The sequence below is a fragment of the Oikopleura dioica genome, chromosome XSR, assembly GCF_907165135.1.
Source record: "Oikopleura dioica chromosome XSR, OKI2018_I68_1.0, whole genome shotgun sequence".
Taxonomy (NCBI): domain Eukaryota; kingdom Metazoa; phylum Chordata; class Appendicularia; order Copelata; family Oikopleuridae; genus Oikopleura; species Oikopleura dioica.
Genome location: NC_137294.1, coordinates 496252 through 512874, shown reverse-complemented (window position 1 = coordinate 512874; position 16623 = coordinate 496252). Strand labels below are relative to the sequence as shown.

Here is a 16623-nt window from a genome sequence, read left to right as displayed (position 1 = left end):
ATTATTTATGATTCGAGAGCCATTTTTATGAGGCTTACTTGAGTAAGCCGAAGCGTCAGACAGCGCTCTGGTTTGCTGCGCTGGGCGCCCTCCTCCATCGCGCGGTGAGGCGCCCATGTGAAAGAGCGCTCTGATTGGTCGAGCGCCCTGAACGCAGCATTTATGAAAAAGAAAAGCCAAAAAGAAGAAGACGCTAGAATGAAAATTTTCTTGTATTTTGAAATTTTGAGGCCCTAGGAAGATAGATTAGCAGTTATTTATAATAATACACGGTTTAGTTTTAGCGATTTAATTGAAAAATTTCGAGAAAAAGTGATCGTAAGATTTCAAATCGCTCCAGAGAGAAGTTTTCTTTGAAAAAATTTTAAAAAACATCAGAATTGAATTCTACACATAATTTTAGGTAGGACCTGTCTTGAAATGAAAAAATTTTATCGCCCTATTTCGGCGCTACGAAAGTGCCTTGAGAACGGCTATATCCTTAAAGAGAGCTCTAGCGTAGCGGCTTTTAAAAAAGCCGCAAAGCGGCTTCGCTGAAATCTCCACCTAAATCTATTTTAGAAGTTGGCCAATCAGAAACCTTTATTCTATTTCTGAACCAATCAGATTGTAAAAAGTAGATTGAAAAGGTGGTTTTAGCGAAGCCGCTGCGCGGCTTCTTTTAGAAAAAGCCGCTACGCGGCTTTTATATATAAGCTTTCTCAGACCCTGACTCAGGTTTTCTGCTCAGGTTACCGAGCCAAGTTAGAAAGCCAAAGCCCCTAAGAGAATCAACCATGACGTCCAAGCCCGCCGAAGCCGTCCGCAAGGAAAGAACTCGAAGAAAAAGCGCGGAGCCGTGATCAAAGGAGCAATGTTTGAAAGCGCGCCGGAGAGAGTCGAAGGCAGTTCTTACTACTTGATGCAGCAGTCGCGCGATCCCTACGCCAAAATGGCCAAGATTCAGAATTACAGATGTCGATCGGCGTTTAAACTGGTCGAAATTCAAAACGAGTTTGGGATCATTTCGCCAGGAATCGATGTTCTTGATATTGGAGCCAGGAAAACAGTTACAAAACTCCCTAAATTTGATTAAGACCATGGAAAAGGTAGAAATACAGTAGCTCGGCTTGCCCACCTGTGTCCGAACCTGAGTCAGGGTCTTCGAAGCGGCTTCGCCAAAATTACCATATAACTCCCTGAAGAACCCTGAGTCAGGTTTTGTACACAGGTTGAAATGCAGTAAAGGGTCCAATCTGAAACTAGGAATATTTGCACAGCCCGGATTTTTGTTTGCATGAAAGTAGGTCGCTGTTAACTCGTTTTTTTTTGCCGAAAATAGGGCGCCTCCGACGATTTCGAAAGTTTAAAAAGGGGAAGCTTGATTCGATCATCACAAAAAATAAAATGAATTTTCTGAATATCGATGCTCAGCTAGAACGACCACTAAATTTGAAATAAAAAGAGCGAAAATCTTCAAGTTAAGATCTACAACAGGAATAAAATGAAAAACTACAATATTTGCCTCTAGAATAATATTTATATTGCCATTACTGAATTATTTTACTAAATAAATTATTGGCCAAAATAATGAGTACTTTCAATTTCGCAACTGTAAAAAAGCCCTGGCGGTTGGAGCCAAGTCATCGTTGAAGAATTAAAACTTGGTTCAAATTCTTTTGCTGATTCAGAAAACGAAACGCTTCAAAAGCAAAAAGTTTTGGAAAATGAAGAAAGTTTGCTGGACGAGATCTACTCGATGTCCTTTCTTAGTTCTTCGAAAGAAAAAGACGAAGAAAAGGATGTAAAACGCGCTGGCTCCTGTGTGAGCTGCGATTTGCGCCCGTTTCGCGAGATCAGCGGGGCGAAACAGATAATTGGCGACATTTTCGAAAAACGAACTCTCCAGCAAATCCAAAACGAACGAACTCACTTTCAACTCATTGTCTCCGGTAAAGAAAAATGAACTGTTTGCGCTTGAAAAAACATCTGATCGTTCTTTGAGAGGATGATCTCTTGAGACTCTCCTAATTTTCCGTGAGCCTGATCGTATCGAAAACTATTTATTCGAATACCTCGGCTTTCCAATCTTCATTCCAGTTTTGTCGAATTCAAGAGACTTCAAAATAACCAGAAAAAATAGTAATTTTTGCTACTTTTCAATTTTGTAAATTCGCCAATGATATTTTTATTTGGCTAGATCTCGGCTCAGTAATCTGTGTAGAAACCTGAGTCAAGATTAAGAAGAGATTTGAGGAAAAGCTCTCCCGAATCCTGATTCAGGTTTCTACACAAGTTGGCGAACCCATAAGCCTACATAGGAACTAGAATAAAGAGTTGTGCTTTCCTTTGGAGAAAGAAAATAAGGGTGTCACAGCACTAATTTTTGAGGAAAAGTTCGATGTCAAAAGCTTTAACTCGAGCTTTGACATCGAGCTTTTCATCTGAAGCTAGCGTTGTGACACCCTTATTTTCTTCCCCTAAAGGAAAGCTCAAACCTTTATCTTGTTTCTCAATTTTCGGGAAAGCTGATTAATGCATTCAATTTTGCATTTAGATGCGCATCCTGGAGCGAGTCAAGACCCGAAGCAGACGATTTATTCCTCCTCGCAACTTTCGCAGCGAATAATCGAAGACGTCCTGCCGCTGCTGCTTAGTCCGGGAGGCGCTTTTGTAACAAAAGCCCTTTCTCAAAAGCTAGTCTTGAAGATGAAGCAGCACTTCCAGCACGTCCACGAGAAAACGGATTTTCAAAGAACAAAAAAGAAAGAAAAATCAGTTTCTATTTTTAATTTTTATCAAAAATTTTTAATCAAATCCGCTATTAGTTCAAGCCGAAATCGTCGAGGACAGAATCAGAAGAGTTTTTCATCATTGGATTGAATTATTACAGAAATTGAGCTACAGAGAGCCATTTTCGTTACTGTATGGAAAGAAACGTCGGCGACGGAGCTACAGTAATCAGTTTCTACTGTCACGTGAATCTCGATTTCAAATATTTATTCGTCGATCTGAAAAACAGTCCGTTTTTGCCGTTTTTCTCCAATTTTAAACTGCCAAATTTCTTCAAAAATTTTTCAAAAAGAAACCTCATTCTTTTCAGAAAATCGAGAATGGACCGAATCGGCGACATTTTCGACGAAATGTCGGTCGCGGAGACGCAAACGGGCGTGACCGGCCAGACGACGGAAGAAGTGATTCCCAACTCGATGGATCCGACGGAACACCAAGTCGTCACGGCAGAAACGACGCCGCGAGAAAGTGTCATTTCCATGGCGCTGCGCATTTCGCCCGACGCGATGGTGCTCATGAACTATCCAAGAAGGGACGAGAAGTTTTACGAAAGACTCAATTCCTTCAGCAACGGCTTTCCTCAATCTTGTCCCAGTAAGTCGAAAGAGCTCCTGTATTCAGGTCACTTTTCAGTCACTTATTTTTGTTTAGTTTCACCCGATCAGCTCGCCCTGGCTGGTTTCCGCTTCTACTCGCCCGAAATCGCCAGCAACGACGAAGAAGTCTCCGACACAGTCCGCTGCGACTACTGCAAAGGCAGATTGCAGCGCTGGGAAGCGTCCGACATTCCCCTCGACGAGCATCACCGACACTACCCGCGCTGCCCCTTTCTCATTCCCTTGCTGCAGGAGTCGCATAATCCAGATTGGCACGCGTACGAAACCAGACTCGCAAGTTTTGAAGAAGCGAATTGGAATGAAACGCATTCGACGCCCACTGCCGAAGAGCTTGGTAAGTCTACTCGATCTATTCTTCCGTAAAACCCGAAAAGCCGCTGGCTTCGAGCTTATTAATAAAAAAGCCGCACAAGGCGCGGCTACAAAATTGAAGCCTTCAGCTCAAGCTGAGCAACCTGTGTAAACCCTGAGTCAGGGTGCTTAAAGAGCTTTAATTCGAGCCTTTACAGGACCCTGACTCAGGTTTCTGAACAGGTTGCTCAGCCCAGGCTTCGAGAAACTAGTATTATGGCCGCGCTTTGCGCGGCTATTTTTCTTCTGTTAGCTCGAAGCCGAAAGCAGCTTCTCGACTTTTCAGAATCCAGGAACTAGTTGAAAGTGAATAAATTTGACAAATCTTTAGCGAGCGCGGGGTTCCACTTTGTCGGCGGGCGAGAAATGCGAACCCATCAACTGCCAGGAGCGAATCAAGAAAATCCAGTTTACAGAAACGACGCGACAAAGTGTTTTCACTGCAGCACGACGCTACATTCCTGGGAAGCCGACGACGACGTCTGGATTGAACATGCCAAGTGGTCTAATAATTGCGGGTAAGTTTGAGTTAGATCAAATAAGATAAGATGAAAAGTAGGATAGGAGTATTGAGCAGGCCTACTTTACTGTTTGCTCGGAGCTAGGGTATCGTAAGATCTTCAGAAGTCATAAAAACGAGCGTTTTTTCATTTCCTACTGAGATTTGACCGCATTTTCAGCGAAAGGAGCGCCCTCGGTTGATATTTTTCGTATAAAAAGGGAGATTTGATTCAGTTATCATAAAAAGAATAAAATGAACCTTATTTTACCGTGGTTTGGAAATGTAAAGCAACGATGAATATTTAACCTATCAAGAAAAAAAAAGTTAGAAAATGAAAATCATTTGGATCGTTCATCGCTATAGAAATTTCAATGATTAAAAATTCGTATGCTGCTCAAAATCATAAAATGAAACTGAACCTAAAAATGTTATCATAATCATTAGAGTAGGCCACGGAGTCTAAATTTAAAACAAAAAATGTCGAGAAAAATAAAATGAAACTTTTACAGCAAACTTTAAATTCATATCTCCTTCTTTATCAGTTTTAATAAATCTTCCATCAAAATAACCCTTCAATGTCTCCTTTGATTTCAGGAAATAAGATTTTGGAAACTTTTTCAAAGTGAAAGACTCCCTTCCTAAACAACCGTTTCTAGCTTCCTGATCGCCTCAAAAGGCCTGGAATTCGTGCACTTGCACAACCCACCAGTCACGCGCCCAGCAACGGCTGACATCTGGCGCGAAGAGCAGTTCAGAACCGGGCGAGAAATGCGAATAAGTGATCAGTTTTTGCCCGTTCGGTACGTACCCTTTTTGGTGGTCTTTTCTTTCGTTTTTAGTCAGTTGCGACTTGCTCGATTGCTTGACTAAAAACATAGTGCCGTGAAAATGAATGATATGCATAATTCGATCTTGAATTCATGAATTTTAACAATTTTAACATTCCTTTTAACAGTAACCATTACAGTAACTCTTTCTTAACTTGGCGAATTTCATCTCTTTCTTATTCTCTTCATCGGTGAAAAAAGTAGCATCATTGGGCATCAAACTAACAAAAAGTGAAAGTGAAGGATATTGATCTTACTTACTGTAACTTTGCTCATCAACCTGTGACACAGGCCCTGTGTGAAAAACCTGAGTCAGGTGACCTATGCGGCTTTTCATCAAAACTCTTCACCCTGACTCAGTACCTAGGCTCGGCAGCCTGTGTAGAAAACCTGAGTCGGGGTTTAACAGACCCTGACTCAGGTATTCTTAGAATACTATTCTACACAGGTTGCAGGGCCAAGTACCGTAAGTTACAGTAAGAGATCAAATCCCTGTTCGAAGGGATTTTCCCGGGGGCGCTCGGTTAGAATACCAAAAATTTTTGGTATTTGAATACCAAAAATTGGTATTTGAATACCAATTTTTTCTAGCGGAAACAATTTTTTTCCCTGAAAAACATGTAAATCACCTCTAGAGCTTCCTAAAAAACAGGCGCGGAGCGCACACTCAAATTTTTTGGCGGGCGAAATTAGTATTCTTTGGCGAATTTGGTATTTGAATACCAAAATTGGTATTTGAATACCAAAATTGGTATTTGAATACCAAAAATTGGTATTTGAATACCAATTGGTATTCTAACCGAGCGTCTCCCGATTTTCCCTCTACTAGAAAACCTCCTTTTCGTCCATCCTTTTTTTTAATAATCGTGATCATGCGTGGGGTTATGTAACATTTCTCATCCTTCGAAGCAGATTACTGGATGATGATTCAAGATTCCACCAAATGGTGCCGTCTCCGCGCCAGTTTCGCCAGAGCGAAGAAACTATTCAAGCAGAAATCATCACCGCAAATTTGGAGCGGCCTTCGGATCCTCTTCCGCCCGCGACTCCGGCAAACTACACGACTGGATATCAACAGCTCCTGCAGATTCTCGAGTGCAAAGGACAGTTTTCAAGAATTGCCTGCGAATATTGTCGGGATAAAATGATAGATTCCAGGTCTCCAATTGATTAAAACCATTCAACAAGCTTTATAATTTATTCATTTATTCAACAGTAATAATACTTTAAAAATTTATGGCCAGTTTATGGATGATTTCACTTCAGTCTTCATTTAAAAAAGTTTTTTTTTCAATTTTATTTTCTATAAATTGTATGATTCATCAATTTCCTCTCCAAAAGACAACCTTATTGGCGTTTTGTGTTTTCCCTTGACAAAGTAAACACTAGAAAGCCCTAAGTGTAACCCCTCTCCTTGCTGATTTCAATCGCGAAAATTGTTGAAAATAAATCAAGTTTGCATGAACGCCCGTTCCTCCGTGATGTTCCTGCCTTGCCACCACATATCGGTAAGCCCTCTCTTCCCTTCCTCCCCTTAAGCCTTTTCTAGTGCTGTCCGGAGTGTGCTAAGAAGCTGCCCGAAGATAGATGCCCCGTTTGTCGAGCAGAAGTCAAGTATCGTCTCGACGCGTTCATCTCCTAAATCCGTGTTAAAAAATCTTCTTCAAGCTCCCTCTGATAAAAAAAATAAGGCCAAATGCTCAATCCGGTTTTTTTTTTAAATAACTTACTAATAAAAGAAAAAAAAAAGACTCACTCCGGTAAAAAAAGTAGCTGTTTTTTATTCTGAAAACAGAGATTTGGATTCTCGACAATCTGTGTAAAAAACCTGAGTCAGGGTCTAAAAAAGCCGCTGCATTTAGGCTTTTTCAGCTTAACCCTGACTCAGGTTTTTTACACAAGTTGCCGAGAGCTAATCAGACAATTTTGAATGAAAATTCCCAGAATTTATAAATTTGTAAATAAGAGTTCATTTTTCTAAAAGCCCGGAGAGCCCAAAACTCAAAATAAAAAATGAAAATAATGATATTCATGACATGATATTACAAAGACACAACACTTGTGTTGGCTGCGCCAACTTTTTTATTTTGCTCAAATTCACTCTTTTGACATTCTTCTTCTTTTCAACTTTTTGACCGCTGTAAATAAATTTATTCAAACACAGGAACTGAAATCAACAACGACTGGTTCTGACTCTTTTTGATGAGAGAAAAGACAGTCTTTTCTTTTTGTCTTTTATTGCAGGGAGTTAAGGGGGAGGTCGACGAGAATCGGGATTTCTGTAACCAAAAATCCGGAAAAACCTGCTTAGATAGGCGAATTCTGACTTTTCAGGTGGAAAGAAAAGTGTTTGAAAAATACAGTGGCGAAAACTAGAAAAAAAATTTTTTCGAAAAAATTTTCAAAAAATTGGGTCAAAGTGGGGGTTACTCGTAACCAAAAAATCTCGAAAACGGGATTTTTTTTTTCTTCGTCTAATTAAATAAATAGTAAGTTGAAACCCTCAAAAATACAGCGGCGACAATATAAAACGGGCTGCTTTTATATAAAAAAATTTTTCTGTTTACTAAAAATATGCGATTTTCCTAAAAATCGTCATTTTTGCTCATTTTTCACGGAGAATTTTACCAAAAGCGCCGAGACTCGAAATTTTTTACTGATAATGATAAGAAAACCATTCAAAAACAATATCTAGTGAATAAAAATCGGATTAAGATTGTTTTTGGGTGAAATAACCAACTTTAAAATTTTGTAAAATCTCGAATTTCAGACACAAAATCGAAGATTTTGTTAAAAAAAGTTAGTCAATGCCCAAAGAGCTAGAGAACAAAAATGTTCCTTTTTTATTAAGGAATCCAAAAATATAACCAAAATTTTGAAAAAGCGAAAAAAATTTTCTCGTCGACCCCCTCCTTAACTTTGGAGGATGCCGATACCTCTTCTTGCGATTCATTTTATTATTACAGTCAACAATCATTTGTGATAAAAATCATTCAGGAAAATCAGAGGCAAACCTTCATTCAATAGTCGTTTTCGGATTCCACTGACGAAGCCTATATATAAACTAATGTTTCATTTTCTCGATAATTCATTTTCCATTATTCATGTCACAAATTTTATAATAAAAATTAAACAAAAAATGAACGGGAGAGGAAATTGCTCTTACCAAAAAACAACAATTTTTAGTCAAAAATATCCTTTCATTTCTTGTCTAACAGCTAAACTCTAATCCTAATCACAGGCTCGGCAACCTGTGTAAAAAACCTGAGCGAGGTTCTGAAGAGCTAAAATAAATAGACGCAAAACAATCACTATTATCTATATAATTTAGAATGTAATATATTATATTATATTGATAATAATATAATATTCTATATAGATATATATCTATATTATAAGAGAATATAATATAGATAATAGTGATTGTGTTGCGAAGCGGACCCATCAACTGCCAGGAGCAAATCAAGAAAATCCAGTTTACAGAAACGACGCGACAAAGTGTTTTCACTGCAGCACGACGCTGCATTCTTGGGAAGCCGACGACGACGTCTGGATTGAACATGCCAAGTGGTCCAATAATTGCGGGTAAGTTTTGTAAGAGCAAATCTGATAAGAGTAAAAGTAGGATAGGAGTATTTAGCAGGCCTACTTCACTGTTTGCTCGGAGCTAGGGTATCATAAGATCTTCAGAAGTCATAAAAAAACGAGCGTTTTGCAAATATCCAACTGAGATTTCACCCCTTTTTCGCCGAAAAGAGCGCCCTCGGTTGATATTTTTCGTATAAAAAGGGGATAAGAATTGAGCTTTTGTAACCAAAATGACAAAGAAACATAAATTAGACTCCCTTCCTAAACAACTATCTTAGTCTAACTTAGTCTTAGTCTTAGTCTTCATAGTCTTAACTTATCTATAGTCTTTTCTTTTTGCGTTTTGCTGCAGCAAGTTAATTTTAACGAAGGACAGTATTTTGCCTGAAAGAGGCAGCCTCAACTGGATTTTCTGTAATCTAGGTAACCGTAGTTAACCGCAAATTACTTCTGGAGAACAACTCCTTTCCACTGAGAATCTGCTAAGAAATCAAAAGTCCAGTAAAATGCCTGAATGATCACAGATCAAAAAAGAACATCATCATGGGCTTCATGGTCGATTTAGATTGATCAGATTGCCAAATTTTATGAGGGAGTGTCGTAAACCCAGCATAAGTACGATTTTCTGTTCCGTTTTTTTATTTCAAATATTTGACAGGAAACATTGACCGTTCAATTTTGCAGCTGGAAACTTGCAGAATTTAAAGATGCTTGTTATCAGAGAATTCGAAAAGAAAGACCAGGAAAGCGCTTATAAAACATGGAAATATGGGATGGCAGTGGACTGGAGTCAGGGACTCGTAAGTTTCGGAATAAAATGGGGCCCTGGTTTAACCGGGGCTCGGCAACCTGTGAGGAAAACCTGAGTCAGGGTCTCAGAAATCTTTAATGAAAAGCCGCGGCTTTTTTTAAATCGAAGCCGCAAAGCCGCATCGCTAAATTAATTCTTCAGTCTATTTTTGTATTTTTGCGAAGCCGATTTTTCTGACCCTGACTCAGGTTGCCGAGCCCCCGTTAAATCAGGGCCCCATTTTCCTATTATAATCGGGACCCCATATAAAGAATATGACAGTAATTGACAATTACTAATTGTTCAGTTCGAATGGTCCGTCCGCTGCACAGAACTCATCATGTTTCCCTTCCTCCTCCAGCTGCTCTTATTCTTCCTCGGTTTCTTCAAAACTCCAGAAGAAGGCAATAATATCCTCATCTTCGTCTGTCTTTTCTGGTTCGCCTGTCTCAAGGGCTTCTCCAAATACGTCGGCCACAGCTACGTCAAATGGCGAGAAGACATGCTCGACATTGAGAAAATCACGGGAAGAGGTTTCTCGTCGCGACGACTGAAGAAGAACCGGATAATGTGATTGGGACGATTGTTTATGTCGAGTCCGAAAAGGAAGAAACCTTCAAGGTGAGGCTCTTTTTTATCAGGAAAAAGAGGTATTTTGAAGGGCGAAGTTTTGGGCGGAAAAACTTGGATTATGTTTTCGATGAGCGTGTGCCCAAATCACAGGAAGAAAGGTATCGCCAGAGCTCTTCTAGGTAAGCAAGGAAAGTGAGAAAACCTGAGTCAGGGTCTAGGAGACCTATGCGGCTTTTCTTCAGAGATCTTTCAGACCCTGACTCAAGTTTTGCCGAGCCGAGCATGAAAAAATAACCTGATTTCAGAGCACTTGGAAAAACTCGCGCGAAGGGAAAAAGTCTCCCACGTGATGTTCGACGCTTCCAGCCCCCAAACCGCAGCTCGTCAGTTCTACACAAAGGCCGGATACGAACATGAAATCCTCACTTTCCCGCTCCAAAGAATCGCTACTTTTTTCGACACTGCGCTTGAAAAATTTTTGGTGAAAAAGTATTTCCAAATCTGCAAAATCGAATCTTTTAATTTTCACAAAAAGATGAAAAAATAAAAATTCAAATTTTCAAAACAAGTCGTTGTTGTTGTCAATTTTGTTGGATAAAATTTTTGAATATTTATTTGAAATTTCGAATTTGAATTTGAATTTGAAAATGGCGAAAGCTTTCTTACAAAGAAATAGGGTAAACAGAATATCAAAAAGTCTAGTTGAGTTTTCGGCTGGTTTTTCGCAAAACTGGCATCGCAAAAGCAGGCGCACTAGAATTGCTCTCCGCGAATTTCTTTCAGTGGCTTTCTCACTACTCATCGTAAAAGTGATGTTTTAAGCCTCAAGACTCAAAAACCTGTGTAGAAATCCTGAGCCAGGGTCCGGAATCAATGAAAAGCCGCGTAGCGGCTTTTTTATCTAATTTGAGATTCTAGCAAAGCCGCTTTGCGGCTTCGTTATTAAAGAAGCCGCAGTGCGGCTTTTCATCTCCGCTCTTTCAGATCCTGACTCAGGATATCTACACAGGTTGCCGAGCCGAGAACAGCTTTGACTTGAAATCAAAAAGCCCGTTTCCTTTTTCAAATCGGGCGATCCAACTTTCTTGAGTCCATCCTTGGCCCTGCCCATTTCTTGCTCGACTTCGGCCGCCTTGTTTGGATTGAGGCTGTCAGCCAGTTCGGGGTTGAAGGTGCTCTTTCGCTTGGGCTTGTCGTAAGGGCCCGGCTCGTCCAATATCGCTGAATTTACATGATCAAAAGAAGGAGAGAGATTAGCAGCTACTTACAGAGGTCTATTTCTGGTAATTCTAGTGGCTCAACCAGGGATCAATCATTCAAGTCTCACTCGGCAACCTGTGTAGAAAACCTGAGTCAGGGTCTGAAAGGTCTCAAATGAAAAGCCGCATAGCGGCTTTTAAAATTCAAAGCCGCAAAGCGGCTTCGTTTGTGAAAAAGCCGCAGTGCGGCTTTTCATTTGAGACCTTTCAGACCCTGACTCAGGTTTTCTACACAGGTTGCCGAGCTCAGAAAATAAAGCGTTTCCAAGAATTGACTGATAGTTTGATCGCTTCCTTAATTCTGCAGGTATAATCGTAATCCTTCATCTCCTCCATATAAACGTCATCTTCGCGCTTGAGGTCGATTTCTAAAAATGATTGGCGCGTGAAAAAATTTTGATGGTTTTACCGGAAAATTCATCTTTCAGCCGATCCACTACTGCGCGCGAGCCAGCGAGTCTGGTAGACAGCTTCGACGAAATTGCAGCCAGCTGCGCCTGTGCGTCCGCCAGAAGAGATTCAGTGTTTGCAGTACTGTCTGAATTAATTTTAAAATATTCAGTAAGAAAATTATTTGAAATCATATTTGAAATATTTCTAAAAAATAAGTCATTTTTCTGCAATCCTTCGTGGGCGACCTGTGTAAAAACCTGAGTCAGGGTCCCGAGAGAGCTATAACCAAAAGCCGCGCAGCGGCTTACTTAAAAAAGAAGCCGCTGAATTTAAAAATACTTTGTGTTCGAGATTTAAGCTCTTCCAGGACTCAGGTTTTTACACAGGGCTCGACAACCTGAGTCAGGTTTAATATTCAACAATTTTCAAATACTAGCAAAGCCGCTGAGCGGCTATTCATTAAAGGTCTTTCAAAACCTGACTCAGGTTTTCCACACAGGCTTCCCACACAAGGCTTCCCACACAAATCTTCTATGTCTTCAATTTTTAAAAATTACCGGAATTATTGGAATTCGTATTCATCATAAATTCTCCTTCTTCTTTGTGCTTTCTTGAACTTCCTTATTTTGCTTTTAAATCAACTTCGTCTCTCTTTACGAAAAAGATAGTGCTGGTGAATCTGGAACCGTTGGCAGCGCAGGCGACTTTTCGCGACTTTTGTGGTTTCTCCAAAATCCAGCGTCACAAGAGTTGAGCCAGCGCATGTGCTCAGCACTCTGGATTAGCGCCTTCGCAATAATCGACCAATATATTTTCATTGTTCTGCTTTCCAGCCAGAATTTCACAATTAGACATTCATTTTGTTGCAAGAATAATTAAGGGAACCCCACGCCATAAATCTGACCTCGAGAGCCTGTGTAAAAACCTGAGTAAGGGTCTGGAAGATCTTAAATAAAAAGCCGCGTAGCGGCTTTTCATTAGGGATTTTCAGACCCTGATTCAGGTTTTCTGAGCTCGACAACCTGAGTAAAAATCCTGAGTCAGGGTCTAAATGATCTCAAATTGAATGATTTTAGATCTTCCAGACCCTAACTCAGGCTCCTACACAGGTTTCCCAACATAACCTGACCTGAGTCAGGGTGTTCTACGATCTGAAATGAAAATCCGCGGCTTTTTTTACACGAAGCCGCGAATTTTCAGTCAGGACCTGGCTCCGGTTTCCGAACAGGTTGCAGCGCCCTGTAAGAAGACTGAAGTGCAGACAAGTTAGTAAATAGGCTGACTTGAATGTAGTCCTCCCAGTGTGGGACTATTGAAATGGACGCCCCGTGAAGTCACGCTCCAATAATCGAAGACTGTAAATTGCCTTTTTTGGGAATTAGACGACCCACTTCCGGCGGTTTTACTCTCATTCAAGGCCTACTTTCAATCTACAGATTTTGGCTCTCTAGAATGCCAAATTGACGAATAAATAGCATAAAAATGAGCATAAAATGGCGTCAGTTGGGGGCTTGGCTCGGAAACCTGAGTCAGGGTTCTGAAAAAGCTTAAATGAAAAGCCGCGTAGCGGCTTTTAAGAGCGAAGCCGCAAAGACTCGCGGCTTCGCCAGAATTTATCAAATGGCTAATTTTCCTGATAAGCTCATTCAGACCCTGACTCAGGATTTCTACACAGGTTTGGGCAGAGATAAAGAAACATTACAGAGTCTGTTATCAAGACTGTAATTGACAGTTAAGTAAGAAAATGATGAAAAAGATAAAATCCAAATAAGGGCTGATTAAATTTCAAAATACAGTAATTCACTGCATTTTGAAATTTTAAAACCGCTGCTTTGAATTGAATCGCCAAAATAAAGCGTGAATTTAATGATTCGGGAAATTTAGAAATCAGCTTCTGAAAATCAGCGGCCGATAAAAATCAGATTCGAAGCTGGTTGGTCGCCATTTTTTCTAATTTTTCTCTTTTGGGTCGATTTGGAGCGCCATCGGGGATTGTCCTCGCCGCGCAACTTTTTTATTTTTCATCCCTTTTCAATTTCCATCCGTTTTTTATTCATTTTCGAGAAGATAAAGAAGATGGAAGCGCTCCAGAGACTCAAAGAGTTAAGCTTCGGACACAGAGAGAAAATCAGAAAAGTACAGTCGGAATCGCAAAACAGCAGCTCTGGCAGCTGGCTAAGAAGACTAAAGGAAACGATTAAAATGCTTATTTTTTCGTAAAAGAAAAAATTTTTGCGGGCATTTTGGACCAAAAATACTCAAAGGGTTAATTTTTATTATGAGAGATATTTTGACTCGGCTTGGCGAAAACCTGTGAAGGAACCTGAGTCAGGTTATGAAAAGTTTAAGGGTGTCCCCAACGATTTTAACAAAACATTCCAAAACGGCCTCGATCGTTGGGGACACCCTTAAGCTTTTCAGAAACTGACTCAGGTTCCTTCACAGGTTTTCGCCAAGCCGAGTCAAAAGTATCTCTCATAATAAAATTAACCGTTTGAGTATTTTCGGTCCAAAATGCTTAAATGAAAAGCAGCGTAGCGGCTTTTTTGAAAAACAAAGCCGCAAAGCGGCTTCGGCAGAATGCGAAAATAGATTAAAATGGTAATATTCGCGGCTTCTTTTATGGAAAAGCCGCCATGCGGCTTTTTATTTAAGGCTTTTTCAAAAAAATAATTTTGAAATGATTTCGCCTTGGCTGATTAACAATTTTTTCGAAGATTGATTTGAGTTTTGGGTTGGTTTGGAATTAATGGGCAATAAATCGCCGGGCGGGCGGGGCAGATGGTTTCTGAGAAATTTCGCCCCGGAAGCGGGAGTAAATTTGGCCGCGGGCCTAATCCGCGCCGTTTCGTTATTTTTTAATCGATCAATAAAGCTTGGCAAGTCGAAAGGGCGAAAGTCGCTGCCGCCACTCCAGTCATTTACAGGAACGGATCTCAGGCCTTCTAAGCCAGCTTTAGCCCCCTCGCTAACTTCTATTTCCTCTCCTTGATCCTATGTCTAAGAACACGAGCCGCAAAACAGCCCTACTTCCAGAAACGCATGGTTCAGATCAAGGCAAAGTTAGCTCCAATGAATTCAAAACTATCTTCTTTTATTTCGAAAAGAGGAATTGAAAAAGCCGCGAGCGGCTTTAAAATTATTCGTAAAAACTAATAGAGTGTCTCGAAGCTTCTTGTTTTTTATCGGAAAAAGCCGCAAGCGGCTTTTCCAATTTTTTAACGAATAAGATTTTTGACCTCCTTGCGCTAGAATGGTCAAGCTCAGTTGGGCAGCCTGTGCCATAACCCTGAGTCAGGGCCTGAAACATCTTAAATAAAAAGCCGCAAAGCGGCTTTTTGAAAACGAAGCCGCAAAGCGGATTCGCCAAATAACCTAAATAATTTACATGTTTTATTAAATTCTTGCGAAGCCGCAGCGCGGCTTTGTTTCTTAAAAGCCGCAGCTTTTTCAGAACCCTGACTCACGATTTGTGCACAGGTTGCTTAGCCCAAACCGCAAAAACGCACCTTTCAGGAGTCAAAATTCCAAAAACTAACTCAACGCAGCCAATCAACCACCTATCATCCGCAGTGGTCAGCCTCGACGCCGTCCAGAACGAGTCTCCCGCATCGAGGAGGAGGAGCAGCGCCTCCTCCTCCCCTTCATCATTCTTCCCAGTGGCCTTTGTCGGATAGTGTGACCGACGAAAATGTTGAAACTTGGGTAAACTCCTCGGTAAGAAGAAGACTCCTCGAAAATGCTCCTGAAAAAGCTCTTCGACGCGTGATTTTTCGCTAAAAGAGCAAAACGCCTCTTTTTCCTCTTTTTCATCCGTTTTTCAGCTGGTGCAGTGTCCTTCGTGTACTCAAAGCTCAATGAGAAGCTCGCTTTCGACCGACACGGTCGAAGACCGCCGCAACGAACTGATAAAAGGTGAGCTTGGAAGGCCTGAAAATTGAGAGAAGAAACGTTTCTAGTGCGAAACTCGAAATTGCTTTGCAAAGAAGAAGCTACTTTGACAGAAAATGAGAAAATTATCCGCCGCTCGCTCGAAAAAGTGAGTTCAAAAAAATAGGAAATCAAGGAAGAGTATTTATCTCAAAAGGGCTAAAACGAGGGAGGGTTCCTAGACGAGGGGGGGGGGGCTCCCACCGAATCACGGGCTAGCAAAACTCCCCCCTCCAGCTGGGGTCAGCACCCTGTGTAGAAAACCTGAGTCAGGGTCACAAGAGCTGAAATGAAAAGCCGCGAATATTAGCTCTGCGGCTTTTCATTTCAGCTCCTGTGACTCTGACTCAGGTTTTCTAAACAGGTTGCCGAGCCCAGCCCCTCAGGAACCCCCACAAACCATCCCAAAGACTCGGCAACCTGTGTGGAAAACCTGAGTCAGGGTCTGGAAAATCTCCAATGAAAAGCCGCGTAGCGGCTTTAATTATAACAAAGCCTAATAATTCTGTCAAAGACGCTTCGTTTACAGACCCTGACTCAGGTTTTCAACGCAGCTTCCTGGGCCCAGACCATCTCCGTTGTTCCTGACCCTCTTAGCATTATTTTGAATGATCTTTCAGGTGAATTCGTGGCTGAAAGAGTTGCCAAATACGTTCGACCCAGTGACAGTTCCAGAAAACGAAACCCAAAAAGCCGCGGCTCGAGGTTTGCACGGACACTACTTCAAGGACCACCGCGTTTGATAATAGCCGAAGAAAATGAGAAAAAGAGAGAAATCAACTGCCTTAAAACGATAATCAACTTTTATTTCAAACTCAGTAAAGCTTATTTTATTTCACAAAAAAACGCTATTTTACTTTTATTTTACGAAACAAGCAATAAAGTTTCTTCCTCGCAAAAAAAGAGTGTTTTCTTCCTTGATTTCAAGAAAAAAATCAAACAAGAAAAATAGCTATAATTCATGAAAAACATAAAAATAAAAACGGTTTCTAAAAATTAACAAGCTCGAAAACCTGTCTAG

At 40.7% G+C, this 16623-nt stretch overlaps 4 protein-coding genes across 6 annotated transcripts; 3 read left to right on the top strand and 1 right to left on the bottom strand.

Annotated features, from left to right (window-relative positions):
• The first annotated feature begins 2789 nt into the window (after nucleotides 1-2789).
• LOC145707983 (baculoviral IAP repeat-containing protein 7-B-like) lies at nucleotides 2790-7236 on the top strand. 3 transcript variants are annotated; one of them, XM_081785582.1, is made up of 7 exons: nucleotides 2790-3366; nucleotides 3424-3723; nucleotides 4072-4258; nucleotides 4899-5042; nucleotides 5982-6172; nucleotides 6525-6577; nucleotides 6619-7236. In XM_081785582.1, the coding sequence occupies exons 1-7, from the start codon at nucleotides 2907-2909 to the stop codon at nucleotides 6709-6711; spliced, it is 1428 nt and encodes a 475-aa protein (XP_081641708.1). In that variant the 5' UTR covers nucleotides 2790-2906; the 3' UTR covers nucleotides 6712-7236. The 3 variants fall into 3 exon arrangements, with proteins under 3 accessions (XP_081641708.1, XP_081641710.1, XP_081641709.1); XM_081785584.1 differs by having other exon boundaries at nucleotides 2791-3366; nucleotides 4899-4997; nucleotides 5979-6172; XM_081785583.1 differs by having other exon boundaries at nucleotides 2791-3366; nucleotides 6003-6172.
• Nucleotides 7237-8901: 1665 nt separating this feature from the next.
• Nucleotides 8902-10567, top strand: LOC145708095 (uncharacterized). The gene is made up of 4 exons (XM_081785717.1): nucleotides 8902-9457; nucleotides 9755-10068; nucleotides 10109-10199; nucleotides 10326-10567. Exons 1-2 carry the CDS (start codon nucleotides 9365-9367, stop codon nucleotides 10019-10021), a joined length of 360 nt encoding a protein of 119 aa, XP_081641843.1. The 5' UTR covers nucleotides 8902-9364; the 3' UTR covers nucleotides 10022-10068; nucleotides 10109-10199; nucleotides 10326-10567.
• Nucleotides 10568-10921: 354 nt separating this feature from the next.
• On the bottom strand, nucleotides 10922-12800 carry LOC145707075 (uncharacterized). Its single transcript, XM_081784553.1, has 5 exons — nucleotides 12230-12800; nucleotides 11689-11817; nucleotides 11576-11647; nucleotides 11289-11318; nucleotides 10922-11241 (listed from the first exon to the last, which is right to left on the bottom strand). Exons 1-5 carry the CDS (start codon nucleotides 12255-12257, stop codon nucleotides 10922-10924), a joined length of 579 nt encoding a protein of 192 aa, XP_081640679.1. The 5' UTR covers nucleotides 12258-12800.
• An 829-nt stretch (nucleotides 12801-13629) lies between these two features.
• On the top strand, nucleotides 13630-16499 carry LOC145708585 (uncharacterized). The gene is made up of 7 exons (XM_081786272.1): nucleotides 13630-13862; nucleotides 14548-14599; nucleotides 14678-14729; nucleotides 15221-15389; nucleotides 15497-15587; nucleotides 15632-15711; nucleotides 16223-16499. Exons 1-7 carry the CDS (start codon nucleotides 13749-13751, stop codon nucleotides 16343-16345), a joined length of 681 nt encoding a protein of 226 aa, XP_081642398.1. The 5' UTR covers nucleotides 13630-13748; the 3' UTR covers nucleotides 16346-16499.
• The last annotated feature ends 124 nt before the right edge of the window (nucleotides 16500-16623 follow it).